Raw genomic sequence first — 26,410 nt, 5'->3', positions numbered from 1 at the left:
CAAAAAAACTCAAATAGCTTTTGAAGAATGCTGGTACCTGGGGCACACTGACTTCAAGTTGATGGGTGCCAGCAACCAGCATTCATCAAAATATCTACTGTTCAACAGAGGAACCTCAAACATTTAAACCCACATGAGGAAGAACAAACAATTATTGGGTGAACTGTCCCTTTAAAACTACTATTAATACAACAAGTAGTATTAAATAAAACTGTTTAATTAAAACCTTTTAGACTAATGAGATAGCTGACCTGTCCGTCCTGCTGCAGATGGTGGTGGAGCATCTGTGAGTGTGGCTGCTGATGCGGCGTCAGGATGTGCATGTATGGAGCGGGAGCGTAACCCGCTGCAGCAGGAGGGTTGATGGGGCCTGCGCTGCCGAGAGCCGACGGCAAACTGAAGGAAGCGCTGGGGGTTCCTGTGTGGAAACCCTGCTTCTCAAAAGACTGCGGAGGGAGGATCAACACTGGAGAATTAACAACAACCAAACCGCTGGCTACAGCTTAATAAAGCAGTGTTCAATGCAACTGCTCACCTGCGTCTTTGTGTAAACAGAGCCTGAAATATCAGGGACTCCCGTGTTGCTTGATGTCACAGAGACTCCTATAGTAAAGAAAAGTCAAAAACACAGAATGGTTAATGCTGAAACTAGCAAAACCATATTCATAAAACATACAGATCCTGTAATGCTGGTACTGAGAAGTACACTTGTAAATGCTGCATCGTGAATTGACTGATGCATGTGAAAACCGCACAGTGTGTGGCAACACAGCCTGCTTTTTAAAGAGCTGAACGAACATAGTTAAAAAAATAAATAAAAATAAATAAATAACAACAACAACAACAACCGATTGACAATTCATATTGACATCACCTCTGCCAGGCAATTCACATGAGGCACTCAATTCAAACCTACTTCTCTACCAAGTTTTAAAGGGTCACGAAACACCAAAACACATTTTTTGAGCTGTTGACAGTCGTATATGTGTCCCACACTGCTAAAAACACTATTAGGACACCTATATTTCACTAAAAAGTGTAAATTGGTTGTTTTTGCGTTATTTCAAGCAAATTTGTACTTCCTGTTTGAAACGAATTTTTGAAGCTGCGTCACGGCCATGACATAATAGCGTGTATTCCAGCGTGCAGACTGGGCATCTGTGCCAGAGTGAGTCTTATTACGTCTTACAGCGTGATGCATTAATGCATGAGTAAGGCTTGGGTCAAACCAATCAGCGCGCTCTATTGTGCAACTTCATTAATATTCATTATTGTCACCGTGTTTACACCACAAAGACGCCACGTTGTGTTGGCAAAACAAGCGTGAAGTGTTGCTTTTATAGTTTGCTGCTGTTAAGTTTCGTTTTCATTTTCTCTCTGTGAGAGCTAAGACTCACGTGTGGATTAACAGTGTACGCGACGCTCGACAACAATAACTTACGTGTCTAAGGAGGATTATTGTTTACCTGAGAGCTGTTCTCATCTGCAAACGCTGAAATCTGGATTTGCTTGTAGTCTTCTCTTCATAAAGACGCGGCTCTAGTTGCTGGTGATTGTCCTGTCTCTACAGATTTGGTAAGTGAGCGACCAGTGCTCTTTGTTTATTCAGTTTGTTCGTATCGAATTAAGTTAACTATTGCACTGAGTGCAGAAATGTTAGCACCGCATTTTGTGACCGGAATAACACACGCGGCTTTGTGACACTACCTGCCGTGTACATCTAAGTTTCCGGGAAATGCAGAGTTTTTTTTTTTCTCATTCGCCGTGCGGTATCAAACATTGCATGAAAAATACACGCTTAGAGCAGTTCCTCGAATCAAATATCTCGTTTGTCGCGAGAGGCATGAATGAATTCCCTGAATGAAAGAGCCAAACTGCAGTTAAAGTCCAACATTTAGTAATTTGGCAAATAATTCGACTACAGATGTCCATGTAGGTTAACACCATCACTTTCTCCTGTCTGTGTGTGTGTGTGTATTTTGACTCTGAAACTCGCGCGTGCACAAATAGACACTCCCACACCATCCCACTTTAGTTCCTCCGACACTCCCCCCTAAACAGAGCTGGACACGCCCACTTTTCTGACTTTTTCCAAAGTAGAGGTGTGAAAACACCCTGCTGAAACGAGGGGGTTTCATGGCCCTTTAAAGGGTCACGAAACACCAAAACACATTTTGAGCTGTTGACAGTCGTGTGTCCCACACTGCTAAAAACACTATTAGGACGCATGTATTCCACTAAAAAGGGAAAATTGGTTGTTTTTGCATTATTTCGAGCAAATTTGTTCTTCCGGTTTGAAAATAATATTTGAAGCTGCGTCACGGCCATGAGATCTTGGCGTGTATTCCAGCATGTAGACTGGATGTCTGTACCTGGGAGTACCTTATGACAACTCCGAGCGTGCTGCATTCATTCATGAGTAAGACTTGGTTCAAACCAATCAGCGTGCTGCGTGTATGCGGTGCAACTCATTGATATGCATGATAGCTTCGAAGACAGTTTTTACCTGTTACAGTGTTAAGACGGCAGAGAGATGCCACATTGTGTTGCCAAGATAAGCAGGAGAACAAGAATTGTTTGGATTTACGGGTCGTCAGTGTTGCTTTTATAATTTGCTGCAGTGAAGGTTTCGTTTTCATATTCCCTCTATGAGAGCGCATGTGGACTCACGGGTGGATTACAGTGCACGCGACGTGCAACAGAAATACGCGTCTAAGAAACATTTTTTTTCTACCCGAGAGCTTTTCATCTGGAAATGCTGAAATCCGCTCCAGCTCCAGTTTGTGTTGATTGTCTTGTCTCAGATTTGGTAAGCAAGCGATCAGTGGTCTTTGTTTATTCAGAGGTAAAGCTAGTTTGTTTTGTCAGCAGTACTTTTTCAGAGTTTAAAGACAGACCTTAGACAAATAATTTCTGAGCTAATGAAGTTTACAGTATGTTAATATCACTACAATATTATGGACTGAAAAATCTGCTGTAAATGCTGCTCTCCGAGTGTTAACATGTAAGCACCGTAATCAAACTTACCGTCGTGTAGGATTTGACGCATTTTGTGACAGGAATAACACGGTTTTCTGACACAACCTACCGAGTGCATATAAGTTACCGAGAAATGCAGAGGGTTTTTTTCTCTCATTCGCCATGTGGTATCAAACATTGCATTAAAAATAAACGCTTCCAGCAGCTCCTCGAATCAAATATCTCGTTTGTCACAAGCGGCATGAATGAAATTCCTAAATGAAAGAATGAAACTGCAGTTAAAGTCCACTATTTAATAAATTGGCACTTTCCTAACTGTTTCTAAGGTAGATGATTAAAAAAAACCCTGCCGAAATGAGGATTTCATGGCCCTTTAAAAACTGAAAAATCCAGAGGCAGATGAAATGGAAACTACTGGAAATTAGTTGCATTACTACACAAACATCACAGCCAATAGACTAAAACACCATTACACAAACACCCTAACAAAAAGTATGTTTACTAAAGTTGCTGATATGCTTTTAAAAACAAACACAAGCACACATTTATCAAAGCAGACTGCTATTAAGTAAACTAAAGTCTAGCTGTCTGAATTCTCATGAAATACAAACTATGAAACCATGATCAACAAAACTCATTTCAGAGTAGTCAGTCCTTCGTTTTCACACTGCATGAATATCTGGGGTAGGACTCAGTTGCTGCTGTGTTCTCACTATGGATAACGCAATACTCTGTATAACATTGAACTGTTTGGTATGACCACCATGATTTAATATATACAATATTGTGGGTTTGGTTTCATTTAAAAAATGGATTTTGCATTTCCCCCATTCCTTTAATCTCACACTAAAGTTTGAGCTTGCAAAATTCTCCCGTATAGTGCTGCGAAAAGGGGTGCAATTAAACAAGATGATTAGACATTTAAAAAAGCGAGCGATTGCTCCATATTTTACATTTCTGTCCAGAGAGGTCAGGTTTTGATCCTCGATTGGTCTCAAGTGATGCGATTTTGCAGGTTAGAGTTCACCAAGCTTGAACTTGTGACACAGCAAACTGCAAAACTTGTCGCATTTGCTTGTGTTTCCGGTCTGACACCCTCACATGCATATGAATGGAAGTCCATGAGGAGAAAAGTCTGGTGTGACCATAAATAATGATGTGATTTGAAACGGGTGATAAACAGGTGATTATAATTATGATGATACAAAAGCAGCAAGAAAGGTCTTGTACATGAGAAAATACATGAGAAAATTATTAAAAGGTTTAAAAACAAATATTCCCCAAAGACAGCAAGACATTTTGATATTTCACCTTCAACAGTGAACACAATTAAAGGATTTAAGGAATCCAATTTCAATGCATAAAGGACAAGAGCGCAAGAAAAAGCTGAACTACCATGATCTCCGATCCCTCAGGTGGCACTGCATCAAGACTCATCATTCATCTATAAGTGATATCACCACATGGGCTCAGGACTACTTTGTCAAACCTTTGTCAAGTACCACATTACATCATTACAACAAATGCCAGTTAAACTGTACTGTGCCAAAAGAAAGCCCTATGTTAACATTGTCCAGAAGCGCCATTGACTTCTCTGGGCTCGAAGGCACCTGGGAAGGTCCATCACACAGTGGAAACATATACTATGGCTGGATAATTCAGTATTTGGGGTATTTTGGGGGAAGGGAATGAACCCTGTGTGCCCCAGACCAAAGAAGAAAAAGATCATCAAGGCTGTTACAAGCAACAAGTTCAAAAGCCAGGGTCTGTCATGGTATGGGGTTGTGTCAGTGCCTTTGGCAAAGGTTACTTGCACTTCAGTGATGGCACCATTAATGCAGAAAAGTACAGAGATTTGAGTACAATATGCTGCCTACTTTTCCATGCATATTTCAAGAAAACAAGAAAAAACACATTCTGCCCACATTACAAAATCCTGACTGGGTTGGAGCTGAATTCTGCAGGAAGACAATCCTAGTCCCATTTTATCGAAAACTAAAATGTGACGTATAAATATTGCAGACACTAACTGGCCAGAGGGAATCATCACTACCTGCATCACTCAATTTGACACCAAACCTGCTAGATTTAAATAATTAGCAAGTCACTGCAGGGTCAATTTTAACCATTAGTAGATGAGCAGAGGACATTCATCTCTTCATCTCTTTAGTAGCAGAGTGGTTCCAGTGAGACATAGACCGGTTAACCTGCAATGATGTCAAAGACGAGACAACTAGAACCATAAATCTAAACGAGACAACTAGAACCCTAAATCTAAACGAGACAACTAGAACCATAAATCTAAAAATCAAACCCACTTTGAAGCGGTACTATACCACAGTAAAATACTAAACCAAGCAGAGTTGTGCTGAGCAGAGGAAACACTGCTTTACTGAAACAACTTAAAGGATTCATTCATAAAGACCTCCATTTGGAAAAAAAAATTGGAGGACTGATTTAATCAAGATTGACATGGTGTCATATATACACAAGCCTAAACCAGCAGAGATACCAGCAACCCTTACTGCAGTCATTTGTTTTTTAATATTAGGTTCAGCTCAGCAATTTAAGAGAATTGTGTTACTGATAAGGGTGACCATAGCAACAGCCCTGCTGATTTCGATCTCCCACACTTCAGAATTTTCTAGTGCAACAGCTTCCTGATTTCTTTAAATTTGACACCAAGTGTCATTTAACTGCCTCCGACCAGTAGTAAGTTAGGAGCAAATGAGGGGGGAGAGAGAGCTTAAAAGGGAGGAGGAAAAGGGGAAATGGGATTTTTGTTGTTTTTTTTAGCGTGAGGCTGCACTCACCCACTCCGGGCCCGGTGACGGAGCTGGCGGGCTTGTTTTGCGCAGAAGCAGCAGCGGCGGCAGCAGCAGCAGCAGCAGCTGCAGCAACGGCGGTGCTGTAACCACCCTTACAGAAATCCCCGCTCCCTGCCGAAGCCTGGCCCAAATCCTCATAGCCTGCAAACGGTCAGACACACACAGCCACAGCCCCACAGCATTAGACACACACCAGGCAGAGCAGAGGGGAGGAGTGAAGTGGTGGGGCTCAGGGATGGATGCGGGGATGCAGCACGCTGGGAAAGGAGACTAACCGGAGGAGACTACTAGTGATGTTAAAGAGGTTAGCTCAACCAAAAACAACAATGTACTTATTTATGCACAATTTTCTCCTTTCAAACTAGTTATGCTAACGAACTGCCAATAAATAATTAATTCTTGCTACTGTAGTTGATTAAGAAGGCTCAAATTGGATTAAGCCAAGTAACAAGTCACTTTTTAGTTGAGTCACCTGGAGTTAAACAGTTGAGTTTTACTATTTCTGAGTCCACAGATAAACACTTTCAGCTCAGCATAAATCCTTGAATTAGATTAGACTATAAGTATCTTGCTTGTTTTTTTTTGTTTGTTTTTTAGGGCCGGACCGCACTATGGATGCAGCAGGCACAATAACATTAGGCCAGGCACAGTGACAATGTCATAGTATTAGTTCCTAGCTCTTAATACACAATGTATATACACGCATGGTTCTTTTAACCAAGATGCTAATGATGCCACTTTGTGTTGGATAAATCAAGTGGTGCAAACTGTTCCACTTGTGTTTGGAACATGAAAAGTGTGAAATCATTGTTTAGATTTAAATAAAAGCCAAATTTGTTCATCATATAGAGCAGGGGTGCCCAAACTTGGTCCTGGAGGGCCGGTGCCCTGCAAAGTTTAGTTCCAATCCCAATCAGACACACCTACGCTAGCTAATCAAGCTCTTATTAGGCTTTCTAGAAACATCCATGCAGGTGTGTTGAGGCAAGCTGGAGCTAAAATCTGCAGGATACCGGACCTCCTGGACTGAATTTGGACACTCCTAATATAGAGAGATAGCATTGCTTCACAACACTGATAAAACCACTTAAGGTTTTTGTTTATTTCAGTTACCTGGACTTTCAAAGACAGAAAAAAACTCAGGTTTCAATAATTTCCTAATTTGATTTGTAGATTGACCAGTTTCATTTTGCTCTGGATCGAAGTGAAAGTGAGTAAATTATATTACATTTTTATTTAAATGGTACTAAGAATATATATATAAAAAAAAGATAATAAAAGGTTAAACATTTATGAACGAATTGAACAATGTAAGTGGAAAAGTATAACTGAAGTAAAAAAATAAATAAAATAAAAAAAAATCAGGAATGATGAAGATGAAGCTTGAAGATTAACAAAAAAGAAAAAAATATATAAAAAAAAAACGTACAAGGCAACCAAATGTAAAATACTTCAAGATTGATAGTGTGAAATGGAGAAAGAGCACAAGAGCAAAGGAATGAAATGGTCCAACACAAACAGTGCTCAAAAGAGGTGAATGGTCAAAAGCGAGCAGCGTGTGAAAAGCATGAGTGAACCCACCACCCTCAACCAAAGCGACCTCCCTCCCACCTCATTCTCCAAACATTACTGGTTGCACTGAAGCCCACCCACTGGAGACACTCTAAAGTCCTCGCTTAAGACTATTCATGCACAATCCGTGGACGGTTTCAAATGTCACTGTTGCAATTCACTCTAGAATCCTTTCCATTATTTGATCTTAAATGGTTCAAAGTCTGCCATATTGTTTCAATGTCCTTGACTGAAATCCCTGCAGCTTCAAGAAGCACAACCTTAACAGCTCAAATGTAACAGATCTTAGCCGCTACTCAAGTTAGATCAACATATAAGACAAACAAATCAAACCTCCATGCACTACAGATATGATTGTGAAGGTAAACTGCTTTAGCAAAACCAATGCACCTTTATGCTAAGAGTTCTCATGCTTCAGCTTCTCAGACAACAAAAAATGCATAAAAAACACTGACCTAGTTTAGTTACTGAGCCACAAGGAACAAGAATGTTCTACTGGTTACTAAAGTGTTCTTTTTCCAGTAAACTACTTATACGCAATTGAATTATGAAAACTAAATCTAAATGAGCATTATACACTGTTTATATGCTGCGTGCAGACGAATGTAAGAATGTATTACCAGTGCTATATCCATGTGATCCATAACCACTAGCTTGCTGGAAGGCCGTAGCTGATGCATTGACACCAACATTCACACCGTGCTGTTTGGAGGAGGTAGGAGCCACCTAAAATGGACAAATAAAAAAAGTACTTTAAACTCCATATAAAAATATGAGTGTGTGTGTGTGTGTGTGTATGCGTGTATGTGTGTATGTATGTATGTATGTATTTATGTATATTTATTTATATATATATATATTAGTGGTGGGGTGTTATCTGCGTTAACGTACTGTTACACAAGACTCTTATCGGGTGATTTAAAAAAAAAAAAAAAAAAAAAAAAAAAAAATAGTTATCGTTGTTAATCTATTCTCAAAGTTGGATTGGGAGCTGGGTCTGTTCTACATAAGCTTTGATGACTTTCACCTTGATATTTTAGCACGGATGTATACCTAGACAAATTAGACTATAGGTGACGAGAACGAGTCTGCGAACCTGTTTGTATTCCTACTGTGAAATTACCACATCAAACATCAAACGTGACGTGCTAAAATGGATTCAGTTCACAAGTGCGAATCTGATTAACGTTAGCTCCACATCTAACTATCAGGCACCTGTAGAGTTTATGCGTTCGAGTAAAACATATACGAATAAAATGGACCAGGGGGTGAATAAAAGTCAAACTGGTGAGCCATCTGACAAAAAAAAGTGCCCTTCTGAAACAAATCGGCAGGATGCCCTTCTGGATCTTTCAACTCAAAGACACTACTGACTACACTTGCATGGACATCTCTAATCTAGTTATTTGCGTTAATAGACAGTAACATAATTAAGGTGTTTACGTTAAGTGCTTTCATGTAAGTGCTTTCTGTAATTTTGGGTGACTTTAACTGCAGTTTGCATTTCATTCATGCCCCTGTGACAAACGGCAGTATTAGGCAGTATCAGTATTAGTAATTTAATAACGCACATCAATCTATGCCCACCTATTATATATATATATATATATATATATATATATATATATATATATATATATATATATATATATATATATATATATATATATAAATAAGTGGGCATAGATTGATGTGCGTTATTATTTAATAAAGTTATACAATTATTTTTTATAATTTTTTCCCCGTTTACGTACTGCATTGTTTAAAAAAATAAAACCAAATCATAGTTTGATTCACTGGTTTTTGTTGGTTGTTGTTGACATATACAAAGATTGTTCAAATGCTGACATCATGCTACAACATGCTGCATATTTACACAATGTACTGGCATAGCATGCATTAACACAGCGTTTAGTCATTTTCATATGGTTTAAAAATAGTTCACACAAAACTGAAAATTCAGTCATTATTTATAACATTAACCTTAACTTGTCACAAATCTTTAAGTAGTTTTTTTCTGTTAAAGACTAAATAAATTTAGAAAAATGGAAACACGTTACCGTTGTCTTCCATAGCAGGAAAAACAAATACTATGGAAGTCAATGGCTACAGTTTTAAACATTTCAAAATCTCTTTTGTCTTCAGCAGGAAAACTCAAAGGTTTGGAATTGCTACACGTTTTTTTTTTCATGTCTATTTCTTTAATGCAGAGATGTCAAACTCAATTCCTGGAGAGCCGCAGCCCTGCACAGTTTAGTTCCAACCCTAATTAAACACACCTGATCAAACTAATTGAGTCCTTCAGGCTTGTTTGAAACCTACAGTTAAGTGTGTTGAAGCAGGGTTGGAACTAAACTGTGCAGGGCTGCGGCTCTCCAGGAATTGAGTTTGAAATCCCTGCTTTAATGCATCGTAGATCTGGCATGAAAACATTTACACTGCAATTAGAACCATAGACATTGATACAAAGACCTGAGCTGGACCAAAGCAAGCAAGTCCGGCTTTTACACTATTGATTTTAAGCAATTACAGAGCAACTTTAGCTCTTACCGGAAACATGGCAGGGCCGTACTGGAAGGTGTTGGGCAGGCCGGGCACACCAGTGTAATAGGGCAGGCTGGTGTAACTGTATCCTGGTGGAAGGGCTGGGTTGAGGAAGGGCTGCTGGGTGGTGTGGTGCGTTTGTGTCTGAGTTTGCTGGGGCTGGGCCAGTGTTGTGGCGGGGGCAGGAGACGATGCATCATTACGTCCAAACTTCGACAGGTCCCCAGCTAAAAAGATTGAGCATTTTAGATGCAGCATCCTTATAAAGAGATTGAACAAAAATTCACCAAAAAAAAAAAACCTTACCAGAATAAGGGTTACTTGTCAAACCGCCTTCCCTGCCTGTCAGTGCTGTGGTTGGAGTGGCAAACGGGATGCTGTAATAGTCCTGCAGGAGAAGAAGGAAACAGCATTTTAACTTTATATGCAGAAAAAATATATAGTCAGTCAATTTCCCTAATAAAAAAAGAAAAATCCCTCACCAGTGGTATTCTGGTCTGCAGCATCTGCAAATCATCGTAGCCATAAACTTGCGGCTGGAGGACACAAAGAGGTTGGTGAGCCAAAACATGCCGCATGAACCATACTTGCATAATTAGGGAGTGCAGGATTGAAAGCAGCAAAAAATAACATGCATCACTAAACACTCACTGGGTATGGGTGAAGCAGGCCAGGAGCCATAATGTAAGGGTTGGGCAGCAGTGGCGGCACTCCAGGTGGCAGGTTTGGAGGTGCTTTCCCTGTTTTAATCAAGCAGCATTCAATCAATTGACGTAGAAATTGTGTAAATTATATTCAAAAATAAAAATACATCTCATAAGATGGAAAAAACAAACAAACAAACAAAAAAAAAAAAACTGTTTGAACATAATAATGTTCAAATAATGTGCATATTTTTATTCATTATTTTAATGGTTTTGCTAGCTAAATACAATGTTAAATTACAAACTAATTTAAAGTGATAGTTCACACAAGTTTAATTCTGTAGCCATATACTCTCCCTCCACTTGTTGCAAAGCTTATTTATTTTTCTTTCCTCTGTTGAACACAAAAGATGATATCCGGAAGAGCTGGAAACCTATTGACTTCCATAAGATTTTTCCTATGATGGATGTCACAAGTTTTTAGCTTTATTTAAAATATCTTCTGAGTTCAACAGAAGACACTGAATGTTTAACCACTTAAGTGCAAGTAAATTCTGATTGAAGTGTAGTTGTAATTTCAAGCACTTATGAAGGAATCTTACTTAAGGGATATAGTCACCCAAAAATGAAAATTTGCTCACTATTTACTTAAGCCTGGCTTACATTTCTGCAGTTATCGGCGTGACCCACGGTTCATGCCTTGCGCGCAGTCGTGCATTTATACTTCTGCATGCAGTTTGTGTTTCTCTGCAACAACACTTCTGGAACACTAGCTGGCAGTGAGGTTACGTTCCTGTGTCAAGTTTCTTCGCTGGTGTTTTTTCTGAACGCTACCTCAAAATGGTAAACCTTACAACTAACTTGGTACCACCGTAATACTAACTAAGGCTCCATTTACACTGCAGATCTTGATGGTCAATTCCGAATTTGTGACTATGCGATTTTTTTGCTCAACTGCTTACATTATCTTTTAAAAGGGACTCGTATACGATTGTCTGCATTTACACAGAACACAAAGGCAAAAAAACCAGACTGACAGCTGATAGTTAAAGAGTGCCCTTTTCTCCGTTCCTGTATTTAATTGGTTTGCAGGGTTTCATTTTTTTTATTCTTAATGACAAGTTGTTTTACTATTGTTTAAGACAGAAAAGTACTAACTTGGCCATCTTCTCTTCAATCTAGGCCTTTTTAATTCAGTAGGCGTCTTAATGTCATGACCATTGTGTGATTTATGCAATAGTATTATATTATATATTTTTGCACTCTCTCGCTCTCGTTAACATGCTTAAATAATTGTGCTACATGACAATATAAAATCTTTAGTCCTAATGTATGAGATTTGAGGTTTGGGACTCTGAAGCCTGTTCTGAAATGAAAGCGTCAGACTTGACGTCATTCGCTATGGTTTTTAATGATGCGCGACTCGCATTGACAGATGAAACAGATTGACAGGGGCACGGATGCGATTTATTTCGGATAAATTTCCACATATGAACAAGGCCTGAATCTGACTCGAGTAAATCGGAATTATGTTATTTTGTTCCTGCTTACATGTACACGGGCCATATCCGATAATTGCCACATGGGAGAGGAAAATAAAAATAAATAAATAAATAGTCAGAGTCACCTGAACTATGCAGTGTAAATGTAGCCTAAAATTGGCTCATTCAGAGGCGGGAACCGGCGGACGTGCAATAACTTTAAATCATAAGGTATGCACTAAACAACAGTTTCCATCTAGATCTCCTTTACGGGACTCAACACTTGTAAACACTCGCTCAAAATCCTGTAACTTCCATGGTAGGAAAAACATAATATGCATGTCAATTGTTACAGGCTTCAGAAACAAGTGTCAGTACATGATGACAGAACCACCTTCTCACTGAAAGTCGTATAATAATACAGTAAATTTGGGCCATATTTTCTGATCCTGTAAACGGTTACCTGAGGCAGCCGTGCTGCGAGACAACGAGGCAGATGAAGGTGCCGCAGAGGCAGAGGCAGCAGAGGATGATGAAGATGCAGCAGCTGAAGGAGGTACCATTGAAACCACAGCATTGTTCAACCCCATTGCCAGACTGACCGGCCCCATGGATGACTGTGTCGAGACCAAGCTGACAGATGAAGGAGGTACAACTGGACCACTGTGAGAAACGGGGGCCACTGAAGTAATTGAAGATGGTGGAGGAACTGAAGACGGAGCCACAGCTGAGACAGAGAAGGATGAGGAGTGCAAGCTGGAATCGCCGTCCACTGGGTGCTAGAAGGTGGAAAAGAGAAATCAGAGTAATAAGAGTTCAGTTAGCAAACAAGAGATAAAACAGAATTGAAGTCCACATGAACCGGAACATTAGTTTTTGCCAATATTGTGATGTAGTTCCTAAACAAACAGTATCATGAGAAAACAGTGGGCGTGGCTTGCTCATCTACACCAAGCTGATTGGATATAGTGAAGTAGGCATTTCATTCAGATAGATCAAGAAAGAGGTTTGAGAAGTTATTACAACCTAACGGACACCTCATCTTCAGCATTTGTTTGTCGTCACAGCGCTGTCAAAACTGAAAGTTGGAAGGGCGTGATTAAGTATGTTAGTCATGCCCACTACCTCAAACGAAATGCATTTTTAGATTTTCATTTTGGATTACAAGGGTAAACAAAGAATTACATATGAAATAAAAACTAACCATATGATTCTTGTTAGCTCACATTGCCAGTTGTGGTGAATTCAATTGTTTTCAGTTAATTTCTCAAATTATAAAATGAAGGCTTTGGGCGTGGCTAACATACTTAACCACACCCCTCCAACTGGCAGTTTTGACAACAAACAGAAATGAGCAGGAGGTGTCTTAGCTTGTAATAACCCTCCGGAAACCCATTTTCCGATCTTTGCCTACTTTACTACATTCAATCAGCTCACAGCACAAAAAGAAAAAAAAAAAAAAGCCACAACCACTGTTCTCTCATTTAATAATCCTTTTCTCTAGGAACTGCTTTACAATACAAAAAAAAAAAAAAAGGCACACTTGAGAAAGTGATTGAAGCGATTCCACGCACACCTAAAATTGTTCAGATAATTTATTTTATTAAAAAAGTGCTACAAATCAGTTGAGCCGGGGCGTTTCTTTGTGTTAATAAAGTTAATACTACAGAATGCGGTTTAGCATTCATCAATAACTATAAATACCATATACATACATACATACAAAACATAGCATTTACAGTAAATTACTCATATTAAAGGTGCAGTAGGTGATTGTCATTTTTGTTGTGCTGGTTGAAAGTCTTGTCATTAAAATAGTAATGACGAAAGTAAATCATCTAAATGCGTTTATATGTAATTTTATATTCTGAGTAAGCCATAAAACTACAAAGTGTTCATCCAATTAAATATCGTCAGACCGACATTTTGCATAATTCTGATAAGTAGCCCAAACTACTTGTCTGTCAGCAAATGCGGATTCGAACTATTGCGCAGACGTTCACGCAGATCGGCCGTTTGTGCGTGCACGCGTTGTGGGTTTAAGCGCACACAAAAGAAAGGGAAAGGGAGAGTGTGCAAACAGTAAAAACATGCTGAATCAAAACTTTTTAAAATCCTGAATCAATATTGGAGTGACTTTTGCATGCTGGAGGACGACACCATGGCTGATATAGTTCTGTTAGACAAGTTCCATTTTAGCTTCACGCAAAGTTGATTGTTACATTGTTGATACCCATCGTTACAAATGGGTAATATGCACAGAATAGTTGTTAAGCCATTAAAAAAAAATCTCCTGCCAAAGGATTGATGTGACTTTACAGTTTCATAAGGGCCTTTTACAGCATCTATATTGTAGATTTTTCTTTAGCTTGACAACAAAACATCTGTAAATAGCGCTACTCGCCTAGCCTGCTTTACTGAGGTGAAGTTGGTTTTATAATAAAATTTATTTATTTTTGAACAATGACAACTTCCGATGCGCTCCCTATATTGTATACCGCTACTCTGAATACTCGGTCAGAAATAGCATGCAAGTATGGCTTAGTAGCAAGTATAATTCCTGCACGCCACCAGCCAACTACTAGACGTCGAGTGAGGGTTCTGCTGTCACTGCGTGTACTCGTCTTTCAGGAGGGGTGGCTTTAGACGACAAGGTAGGGACTGTTAGAGACTTATGCCAACCAGTAAGCATTGTGGCAGATCACCTACTGCACCTTTAAAAGTACTCATAGTATTTTTTATTTTATTTTTCAAGCAAGTACTTTCTCCTCCAGACATCCTTCAACAAACAAAAAAAGCAAATGAAAGCACAAGCTTTGGTTACGGCTGTCAATTTTTCTACAAAAGTTTGTATACACATGCAAGCACATATTAAGAAAGTGTTCATTTCATGCCATCTCATCCTGCGTTTAAGAGTCAGTTTCTTGAACGTCTCTCCTTTATAAGAAACGTTTGGAAAAAGCGAGAAATGAAGAGCTTTGTGCAACCATAAAATATCTAAATAATAATAATAATTAATAATAATAATAATAATAATAGCCCATCCACTGAATTTCATGCTACAGAAATGACAACATATGCAAATCAAATTCCTGTTTTTTAGGCCAGTGTTTATCAGTTTTGGTTCTTCTGCTGTTACAGGCTACAACAACCTTTGAAATAACTGAAATGATTAGCAAAGGGATATGAAATAATGCAGGCAAGGACTATTTAACCATTTCCTGAAAAATTTGTGCATCTCAAAACATTCGTCAAACAATCATTATCAAACTTACATAAAATATCTATGTAAACAAACTATGGCAGCAGCCATTTGCTTGACTCTATTTAAACTACAAAAGTCATGTCAATTTAGTGTTTTTCATTACAAGTACACAAGTGATGTAAAGAGGGACCAAGATTTTATTTGATATCTAAATTCATATAGAGTATTTTACAATAAACTCACCAGCAGACTTGTGTTTGAAGTGCGAACTGAAGAAGGTGCCAAACTGTTTTGCTGTGTAGAAAGGGAGCTGATGTGGGAAGGAAAAAAAATAGCAGAATCATTAGCATCTCTCTAAATCGGATGATACTAAACTAATTTAATGAAAGACATCATACTTGTTGTGCTGAGTGGCCAATGAGCTGGGCGAGACGTCTTCATGGCTGAGAGCACTGAGAGGAGTCTGATTGGACGTAGTCAACAGGGAAGTAGGGCCTGATGAGGGGTCTGCCAATGACACCATGTTGGAAACCGATGGCGGGACGACTGATTCAGACACTGGCTTCACGGGCACTGCAGAGCCTGCTGCAGCTGAGACAGTAGCAAAATTGAAAGGGTTAAAGGTCAGATGAAAATAAACAGAGTTTAAGATGTTAGTATCAGTTTTGTTAGCTTTTATGATCTCTATAAGCTAGTGCGCTCCAAACAAAAAATTGACAAGATTTTTTTTTTTTTTTTTTTTTTAAGGTAGCAATAACTACAGTGGCAATCCAAAAATTCATAGGACATCAATAGTCATGTGTGCAACTTTGAGGGATAAACTGTGATTGGATGTGAAGGTTTTACTTTGGTTTTTACATCAAATTTACTTCTGACATCATTCCTATAACTCAAAACGTAGTCATACCCTCCAGAGATTGTGACGTCTGTATCGAGCTGAACCCATTCTGTTGACAGAAGATAAAAGTAAATGAAGCATTTCTCAAAAGACTCATCATAGTATAACGTTAGGCTGATCGTTTCACCTTTGTCTGCATGTCTTTCTGTGGGGAGGAGGACACAGAGGGAGGGTACCGCCGCGTCTGATTGGCTCTTGACTCGTATAGCTCCATCTGACTGGGGTTGGACAGGGCTGTTGCTTGCTCACTGTGAATAAAACAGAAAACTATCAGCAAACAGTCTATGAGGCTAAGGTCGCTTTTGCAATAGTTTCATTAACATAGTTAATCTGAATAATCATTAACACTGCCAAAACTGGTGCCCACTACTGTTCGTGCTCAGGATACTGGAACTTTGGTACCAATTGGTAATTTCCATTGAGCATGTGAAAAGGGAATACAATAGCCAATCATTTGAGTAGACACTCAAATGTTAGCAGGAAATTGACCGTAACGAAAAATACCAAACTCGATACTTTTGACAACAAAACAAACAACAGAACTAGACCTCAGTAGCAGAAACGCTTCAAAGCGATTTCTAGTGCAGTTTGGCTGAAATATGTATACTAAACGCAAGAACATCTAAACAAGGGGTGTCAAAACTCCTAGAGGTCCACAGCCCTGCCGTTTCGTTTTAACCCTGCTTTAACACACTTACCTGTAGGTTTCAAACAAGCCTGAAGGACTCCGTTTGATCAGGCATGTTTAATTAGGGTTGAAACTAAACTGTGCAGAGCTGCGGCCCTCCAGGAGTGACATCTGTAAACTATATTACGTAACCGAATTGCCGTGTGCTATTTACTAGTATTTTATGTGACATCCTCAACACCTGCTGTTCGTGATAGGATGAACGATTTCGCAGGGAAAGATTTGTTCAGGGAGCACAAATTACTAATGGCTTGAAGACGATTCTTGTTTTTTATAGATCGCGAGGAAAACCAGCAAATAAAGGAGGACAAAATACTTTCAGTGAATTAATTGTAAAAAGTCTTAATAACTTTATCTACATTAAAAGAGTCGAGTTTCCACAATAAAGTCTTTGATGAGCCTCATTATTAACTGTATGTGTGTTTTGATCAAATTTCAGCATGTTGTCAATAATTGTTCCAAGATACCAATATTTCTCCACAACCTCGACCTGTGTGTCATTTATGACCATCCTTTGGAGAGCAGGTATTTTATGGCCAAAGTTAATGAGCATTTCCTGGGTTTGACACAATCAGGTCTGATAATAATTGTAATTTCCTACTATATATTTTTTGTATAATAATAACAATAATAATATTTTTTGTGAAATAGTTGTAATATCCCATTCTATTTTAGGTTCTGTACATTATTATTATATTAAAGCAATATTGATATAAAAGGATTAGAACTTTTCAATCTTGGTTAAAAAAAATATATATATATCATTAAACCTACGTATTACTCATCATGACTGATGAATCAACATGAACAAAAGTCTCAGGGTTCAGGTATCTGAGAAACTCACTTGCTAGCACTCGTGTAAAGGCTGTTCTGGCCTTGGTTGCCTGGTGTTGTCGTGGCAACAGCTGCAGAGGCATCATACTCGGGAAGCACCGGTTCAGAGCCAAACTGTAATGCTCCAAACTGCAGGTTGAGTCCGGATATGTCCGCAGAACCTGGCATCTCCACTGCCAGAGCCGGAATCTGCAAACCACAATAAGGGTAAACATCAGTTTAATCCACCTTATTCCTACACCCCATGGTGCTTGATTTCAAATTTATAGGAAGTCATACTCATAATTCATGCACTCAGTGAAATTGTTTAAAGAAAAAAGTATGAATACATGAAGTATGAAAAAGGTGAATACATAGAGAACATCTAGGAGGATCTAATGGCCTGTTTCCACGGAGTGGTATAGTACGGTACATGTCACTAATGGTACCCTTTCAGTTGGCGTGTTGTATTAAGTTTTAGTCTACATCATTTTTGCTCAAGGAAATGTCAAAGGGGTCTTTAGGGGTCGTTCACATAATATATGAGAATCACTTCACAAAACAGATGCTTTATACAAAAATACTTGTGTATAAATGTTTATTACTAACTTTCTATGAACATGATTTGATTATAACTGGAGATCAATGATGGTGTGAAATAGCCTACTGTAACATCCGCAACTATATAAAATAAATGCAACATATGAACACATACAGACCCTTACAGATATTACCAATTACAGAAAAACTACCTCAGCATACATTTAGTCCTTATTTGGCTTCAAAAACACGCAACATAACGTCAGTGTCAGTGCAGACCTCTCATCTCTGTTATAAAGTAACTCCGCCATTGAGTTCATAATAGTGCAAAAGGTGATAATAATAGTTAAACATGGCAGTTTGTTCATCTTTTAGGTTGCAGAAAAAATCATTTGCTCCTTTGTTTTTTTCCAAATTCTGTTTTTCCGCACTTCACTCGTTTCTGAAAGGGTTGAAAGTCAGAAGCACTTCAACAAAAATCACACGCACGTTATTATCATCAGCCCAAAAAGCTTGTTATTTCAAATACAGAAATGCACAGCAGCTCACGAGCACACACTTTAAGACGGCCCCGTAAACAACAACAACAACAGGACACAGCAGATTTTGTTCTTCTCGGCTTTGTGGCTGTTCATCAAGACGATGACAAGGTTTGTCTGAGCTCGGGTCGACCATGGCTCATTATTATAAGCATACACTATTACAGTGTAATGTCTTAGCTGTGCATTTAAAAATGGCGCTTCCTTCGTTTTCATTCTGCTGGCTTGTGTACGCGCTAGTGACGCATCTCCGTAAACCAATAGCATTCAGCTGCGGGTCTAGCTCCGCTTTTTGGTAACCTTTTGTCGTGCTAGGTACCCTTTCAAAATGACACCCAAAAGGTGGCACAGTTTGCTTTACTGTACCTTTTTGACAGTGGTAACGGCTATAAAAGTGTACCGTAACACTAAGTGAAAAGTGGATTAAGTGAAATAAGTGCAAACGGGCCATCAATGGTCTAAAAAAAAATTTTTTAAATAAAAATTAAAAAAAAAAAAGTTTAAATTTTCACGATGGATTTAAAAAATGCAAATCCTGACATACCTCTCACTCAGTTGCACTATGTATTTGATCATTTGTAGCATAAGATAATCATTTGAAGAATTTTTTTAATACAAATTACCAATAACCAAAGTGCAAGCCATAATTTGAAATGTAGTCGCATCCAGAAAAAGGTGAATCTGGTAAAATGGATTAATTCCACTAAACCCAAAAACACAGCTAAAAGCACAATATACTTTGAGAAAGGTGACCTTGGTCGTGATGGAAGCCCTCTTCTTCTGCTGTTTGAGTTTGTGCTGCTGCAGGGGGAGTGGGCTGGACGCCTGCGGGTCAGCTGGGCTGGAAGAGTTCTGCTGTCCTGGAGCAGCTCCCATGGGTTTGGAGACTGGGGTGGTGATGGCCTGGGCCAGTGAAGATGCCTGGGTGGACTGAGGGGGTAGAGCTGAGGTGCTAGAAGGGCCTGTGGTTTTGTCCTGCAAGAAGGCATCCATCATAGAGGTGGTGGTGGAGGCTGGCTGATAGGGCTGCCGTTTGGTGAATGGACTGTGCACAGGCTCTGTTTGAGGTTTCATATCTGCAGAAACAAGATTTACACAATACATTTACTCATTTAGTACTTCAAAATCATCAGAGAACAGCAGTATATAAAAATTTCTATGACTAGGAAGAGAAAGTGTCCTACGAGTGGTTTGGCAAGCCCACTCACCTATGGAGCATACCAAGAATTACACAATGTTTTCAAAAACAAGGAAGAGTGTTGATAAAGGGTGCACTCACACTATGCTATCCAAACCATGCCCAAGTCCGTTTCCTGGATTGTTTGAGAAGTGTGAGTGCTCTAAATCGGGCTCAGGCATGGTTCACCTGACCCGGTTGGAAAAGGTGTGCAAGAGAACAGTTCACTTGGGCTAGTGCAAATACAAAGCGTGCCTGAGCCCGAAACTGAAGACGAGACGTGACTTTTAAGGGTTTTAAGGTTTCATATGGATTAATTAATCATTCTTACTGTTCAATGAAAGCAAACTGTCGTAGATTAATGAAGACGCAAACCCCTCGCTGCACCTTTAGCAAACCTCGTAATTCCTGCAGCACAGGGACTTTATGGTCGTTTAGAAGCTTCAAAAGTTGCTGATCTGTTCGGCGAGACATTTGACTGCGCGTCACTGCATCCCAAACGACTAAAACGATATAAATAAAGAAATCTTCACTGTGCTGAGCGAGAGCGTTGCTTACTGAACAGGGCATCAACGATGATGTAAGCGTGCTCAGACCCGAATGTAATGCGGGCCGTTGGGGGAGATGGGACAAGCGCACTTCGGCAAAGTTTAAGGCAACTGTAAAAAAGTGAGAGTATGCCCTAAATTTCTGGTGCATATGGAAAGGTGAGAGCATGTCCTGCCAGTGGTTTGACTAAAGATGTAATTTCATACAGTCGATCAAAAATAGGCCACAGTAAATACAAGTGCAAACATTAAACTGGTTTGGGTTTGTGTAAATGCTCGTGGTAAAAAAAAATTAATTAAAATTTTTTTTTTCACAAAATGCCACTGACTAAGGCCCCAAACACACAGGGTGTCAGCTTCATCGCTTTCCATTCACTTTGAATGGGTAACATCAGGCAATGCCGAACTGTATTGTGGATCCGTCGGCGCCACTTCAGAGGCGTTGCTCGCTGCAAAAGTTGGTACTTGCTCAACTTTAAGCGTCGACGGAAGCGTCAGCCAATCATATCGCTGTATGCAAATACACCAGCTCAGACAGTGGCCCATTGCTGGCTAATTTCATTGGCTGACGCTTCTATGACGATCGCGTCAGCCCCGACTTCAGACACGCCCTCGGTCATGCATTGACACTGAAGCCCCATGTGAATGGGGCGTAAGACCATGTCTAATACTAATGACCCAATACTAGACAATGTTGAGAAACTGCAGCAAAAGGATGACTCTTACCATATTGCCCCAGTGCAGATGGGCTGGTATCCCAGGTAGAAGGACCAGCATTGGGTGGTCCACTTTGTGAGTGCTGGGCCGCCAGCTGGGCCAAAGCCTGGGCAGTCTTAAACTGCTCCAGAAATTGAGAACCAGTCGTCGAACCTCCAGTGGTTGTTTTTGGATCACCAACATCCCCAAAACCCTTACCGAGCATGCTCACCTGAGGAAAAAGGCAAATGACAATAGTAAAATTATGCTGCAACTGTATAAGCATAAAGTGTGTGGGATACCATTTATTATTAAAATCAATCTGAAGTTCTAAATGAAAAAGCATATCAGCATATACAGCATATCCTAGTGAAGAAACTCCAAAAAGACTCAACTAAAATGACACTTAAAATGATACAAATCTTGACAAACTCAACAAACTGTTACACACCTCCAAATAAGCTTAATTAAATATTTTACATCTAGATGTAAAAATAAAATTCCAAAATGCTGACAATTTAAACTATGCATAAATAAGAAAATAAATAAAACACACAAGCACAAGCTCTCTCACCATGTTGTGCTGGCTGTAAGGAGCACTGGAGGAGGACTGAGACAGTGATGATGTCTGCTTTGAGTTGCTGAACACTAGAGACTGAGACAGAGATTGTGGCTGTGGGCCTTCAAGTGAAGCAGGCTCTGCTTCAGAGGAAGAGGGAGGCGTCTTCCCCAGCAAGACAGCCAGATCAATCCTGGAAACCAAACATGCTTATGTAAGAAAGGTGAGTGCATAGGATAATAAAATATTAAATTAGCAAGGCATTTAAAATCATAATGGAAAATTGATTATTATATAATATGGATGGATGCAATGATTATAGATTTTATTTGTATGATTATAGTGATAGTATATAGATATAGTATACTGAAAAAGAATCAGTTTCACAGTTATCATGATTATTTATTTATTAAATTCAAAACACTACTAGTTTAGAAAAATCACATGAAAACTGGTTTTAAAGTGTTAATTATTGCTAATCTGTAAATAATTAATACAGCAAAAAATAGCCCATTTCTCTTTTTTGACTTAAATGACAGAACAATAATTAAATAACAAATAAATAAGTAACATTTGTATAATGTGAATCTAAGCTACATCTTAGCATTTATAAAAGACAAGAAATATAGGCAAAGGAACCTCTTTCTGAATGGCACTCTTGATCAACTATATTACCGTACGTTCACACCGAAAGCGGCGAGAGCGTCCAAGGTCGCTCTGGCCGCCCTGGCGACAACGCTGTCTGCCTTCAGCTCCGGTGGCGAGAGCGTCAAAACTCGCTACATTAATCTCGTACTTAAAGGAGCCGTTGCAGCATATCAGTTACATTCCTGCATAAGACATGTTTTTAGCTTGAAAATGTTGCGCACTTCTTATCAAATTCATACAACAATGGAAGATCAAGTTGCATGTGGTGTGGCTTTGCTCTATTTATCCAATATGTGTCCATATGTCTGAAATATCCTGTAGCAGCAGTACTGTTTTGTACCGTCACATCGCGTGAGATTCCCGCTTTTTAAAGATAAATTTATATAACATTAATAAACATCAGTAACTCGCCAGTAACTTATTTAATGCATGTTCCTGTAAGAAAACATTGTAAATAATGGGAAATCCGGCGACCGCAATAATCAAACCCTTGGGAACAACTGTGGTCGGAACCAAAGTTCACAGGTCTGTGTTCCCTGAACTGCTATCAAGCGGTGGACGTCTTCATTCTGATTGCTTGCCGCCGAACCGCGTCATAGCTCATTACCATAAAGTTGACTTAATTTCAACTCTCCTCGACGCTCACGCCGGCGAAGACGCGCCGCGCTGCTCCTCGCCGCTTATCGACGCCTATCGCCGCCGGCTCTCATTGAAAATGAATGACTTCCGGATACTTTGACGCTCTCGCCGCTTTCGGTGTGAACGTACGGTTACAAAATTGTTTGGCTTTTTTTTGGTTTAGTTTTTTCACTCCGGAGAATAAATGTATATATTCCAATTAAAAAAAATGGAGCTGATCGATCAGTTCTCGTCAAGTGACTCGTGGTGCGCTCATGCCATTTTTTCAACTAGGTGCACCTGGAAAGCCAGAGTAACGCTTGCGCACACATCACTGCCAAAATGCGTGCACCTCCATTGGAAATAACAAACTTGTGTGCGCAAAAGACATGATATGTGAACGGCACTTAGTTAGCCTCACCCATAGAAGACCTTTGTAAGCATTAACCAATTTTTCATTGGTAGTGCTGGAGAATGAATGACAGGTCGAAGTGATTTCAGTTAAAGGAGCCAACAATATTCTCTTAAAAATCCATTGGCATACCTCTGTCCAGCAGTAATGGTGACATTCTCCTGTGGAATGGGCATGGATGCCACACTGGAGGCAGTGAATATCTTGGTCTCTGACAACTAGACAGGAGAGCAAAAAAAAAAAAAAAAAAAAATTGATATCCTTGTTCTTAAAAAGGAAAGCAGGTTTTTGGTCTCGGTTCAAATACTCACATCCTCATTCCAGTCCTCCGTGCCCCACTCTTCCGTGGCAGTTCTCCAAGCACCTGTTACACAGACACTCAGCTTACTTACAACGACAACAAGTGAACAACAGCTCGCTCTGATTATTTTATGCAGGAGATTTAAGACTCACCAGGGGCGGAGTCAAACTTCAGAGGATAGTTTGTTCCCTCTCCACCTGTAAACTCAAGCCCTGTGGAAACGGATAAGTGTCAGAACAGCAGCTTCTACATATTTATTTTGAACAGACTGTAGATTTCATTCTGAAAACCTGGCAGATGGGGTGCATGATATCATATTGTCAAACCATGGAGGTTATATGTACCAACGTATTAAGCGAAAGTACTTTTTTTTTTTCTCTCTCTCTCTTAATAATGCTATTTAGACCTGGTGCAGCTACATATTTTCAAGAAATTATTGTTGTTGAGGTAAGTTTAAGAGTTCCAAAACAGCTTGGTTTATTTGCTTTGAATGAAGCTACGAGATCGCATCATGACCTGATTAATTAACAGAGTGCATTCACTCTAAAAATCAGCAGTACATTTATTTGCCAGCAATACATCTCAGTCTGAAATTAATTCTACTATTTAATTTCACTAATTTAAAAGGATAAAAATCTCTTTCATATTTAATAAATCACAATAAAATCAAAACCGGTGTGAATGTGGCCTATGAACAAACTCTGATGGAAAGTTTTCAGAGATGAAATGCCAATGGCATGCTGAAAGGTCTGGATATTCAACATGTCAAATGTTTCAGAGGCATCAATGATTCTTTCAGGTTGCATCTTTGATCATTCACGCTGTTTCACATATACAAGCACTGATTTCAGGCAACTGTCATCGTGTAAAATTATTTAAAATCATGCAGTGTAAACTAGGCATTAGACATCATGGTTTGAGTTTATAATTGTCAAACCCAAGTACAAACACCCACATTTTAAAGTTTTAAATTAATATTATTATTATTCTCTTCTGTTAAACTGAACAGTCGCATCATTGATGACGCAAGTGTGCTCCAGCTCAGAGGGCAAAAAAATGTGAGTGCGGGCCGAGGGTACAATCACACCCGGGCATGGTTCAAGACAACTGTGCCTAGTGTTAGTAAACCCTCATCCTCCATAGGCAGCAAGGTCCCAAACTCTAAAATACCAAAAAAAAAAAAAAAAAAAAAAAAAAAAAAAAAAAAAAAAAAAAAATCACATGCCTTCCGTGGTTTAATCAGATAAACTGACACCAACAGTTTCATTTTTTTTAAGTCCTTAATATGTTTTGTGTGTGAACAAAAGTATTCTTGTAGCTTGATACTCCAATTAACCCACAGAAGGCATACAGCCTGTTTTGAGAATGTTTTGGGTACTTTTCTGCACTAGGGAATATTGGTGTCTATGGAGGATGAGGGAGCTCTAGATTTCACCTAAATATCTTAATTTCTGAAGACAAACAAATGTCTCAGGGGTTTGGAATGATATGAGGAAATCAATAACAATTTTCCCATTTGGGTGAACTAAATGTTTAACCAAACAGACCAGTTCAAGTTGTATTTCTTGGCAAAACAACACTATCAATTTTTAATATGATATAGGCACTACTCACTGTTTCCATCTTCAGGTTCCAGATTGCCTGTGTTACTCCAAGTGCTGCCGCTTGTGTAGCTCTCCTCTGTTTGAGCTGGCTCAGTGTAGTCCGCTGGGTTGAATGTACTAAAAAACACATACAAAAAACATTGTTTTTGGAGGGAACACAGAGTAAACGATGGAAGCCAGGAATAACATCAGCGACCATCAGTAACAGTGCAAACATCACTTCAACAGTTCCACTACAACCGAAAAAAAAAAAAAAAAAACTATGACGAAATGTGCAAACTGCAATTACACCAAAAGACGCAAATATGCTTTCCAGTCAATCTCAAACCCAAAAGCCAAACTGGAAGAAACTAAACACAAATTCGAAAGCTTTCTTCAAAAATCACTGACTAAATCGCTATTAAATCCTTTAAAATCCAACACACAAAACCAACACGCTCGTAAGTGTTTTTAACTCACCTCTCATCTCCTGAAAAATCATATCTGGGGCCCTTATCAATCTGGCTTTAGGGAGAAACAACAGGGAGAATTACAAGCAGCTCAACACAGACAGAAAGATGGGAGTGAATGGTGTGAACAGTGTGTGTCCGAGTGTGAGACAGAGCAACTGTCATGCTCATGTCCATCATTTCAGGTCAAACCACCACACCTGCTCTTACAGGTGGAACGGAGCAAGACAAAAGATTATCCGATGAAACAATAGGTGGTGGAATGGTGGTGTAACTTGCCAACTCAAACCAGGCTAGACTTGAACTCTGAGGTCAAGAACTGAAAAGAAAACATGCAGAGAGCAAATGCACACTTCAAACCAAACAAGCATAAGGAGCCAGTTAAAAAAGCCTGACGACAACAGTCAGAGTAAAGGGACCACAGACAGCCTCGACAGAATCAGAAAGACCAATCAGGGACGGGGCAGGGCAGAGATGAGAGATCAGCACTGCTAGACTACGGAATATTGGAATCTACACTGTCAAAGAAAAGCTAGCAAAAACATTGAAACTCCTGGTAAAATATCTATTAAAGACACATTAAACATTAACACTCACTGCACCACTTTAGAAAGGTATTAAGACATTTTGTAGAGATGCACCGATTGACCAGAATAAAGGTGCTTTC

At 39.3% G+C, this 26,410-nt stretch overlaps 2 protein-coding genes across 18 annotated transcripts in view; one reads left to right on the top strand and one right to left on the bottom strand.

Annotated features, from left to right (window-relative positions):
* Positions 1–26,410, top strand: part of mllt11 (MLLT11 transcription factor 7 cofactor) — a 369,559-nt gene that overhangs the window by 19,526 nt on the left and 323,623 nt on the right. The gene's annotated exons all lie outside the window — the stretch shown is intronic.
* The window catches only part of ubap2l (ubiquitin associated protein 2-like), a 40,400-nt gene that overhangs the window by 2,738 nt on the left and 11,252 nt on the right, over positions 1–26,410 (bottom strand). For 5 of the 17 annotated variants that reach the window (XM_073930408.1, XM_073930410.1, XM_073930409.1 and 2 more), the window contains 20 exons: positions 25,305–25,411; positions 23,843–23,902; positions 23,701–23,753; positions 23,522–23,607; positions 21,727–21,904; positions 21,183–21,384; positions 19,485–19,807; positions 17,684–17,862; positions 16,279–16,399; positions 16,161–16,200; positions 15,652–15,844; positions 15,497–15,563; positions 12,512–12,827; positions 10,575–10,663; positions 10,406–10,459; positions 10,230–10,311; positions 9,930–10,150; positions 8,000–8,105; positions 536–603; positions 252–446 (listed from right to left, as the gene is read on the bottom strand). In XM_073930408.1, the coding sequence (XP_073786509.1) occupies positions 252–446; positions 536–603; positions 8,000–8,105; positions 9,930–10,150; positions 10,230–10,311; positions 10,406–10,459; positions 10,575–10,663; positions 12,512–12,827; positions 15,497–15,563; positions 15,652–15,844; positions 16,161–16,200; positions 16,279–16,399; positions 17,684–17,862; positions 19,485–19,807; positions 21,183–21,384; positions 21,727–21,904; positions 23,522–23,607; positions 23,701–23,753; positions 23,843–23,902; positions 25,305–25,411 (2,740 nt within the window). Of the gene's footprint in view, positions 1–251; positions 447–535; positions 604–5,792; positions 5,949–7,999; positions 8,106–9,929; positions 10,151–10,229; positions 10,312–10,405; positions 10,460–10,574; positions 10,664–12,511; positions 12,828–15,496; positions 15,564–15,651; positions 15,845–16,160; positions 16,201–16,278; positions 16,400–17,683; positions 17,863–19,484; positions 19,808–21,182; positions 21,385–21,726; positions 21,905–23,521; positions 23,608–23,700; positions 23,754–23,842; positions 23,903–25,304; positions 25,412–25,753; positions 25,799–26,410 lie in introns of all 17 variants that reach the window. The other 12 variants (XM_005159396.5, XM_073930402.1, XM_005159397.5 and 9 more) reach the window with 3 other exon arrangements.

Source organism: Danio rerio, chromosome 19, assembly GCF_049306965.1.
Source record: "Danio rerio strain Tuebingen ecotype United States chromosome 19, GRCz12tu, whole genome shotgun sequence".
Taxonomy (NCBI): Eukaryota; Metazoa; Chordata; class Actinopteri; order Cypriniformes; family Danionidae; genus Danio; species Danio rerio.
Note: the sequence above shows the minus strand (reverse complement) of the source record. Positions and strands in the feature narration are given on the sequence as shown.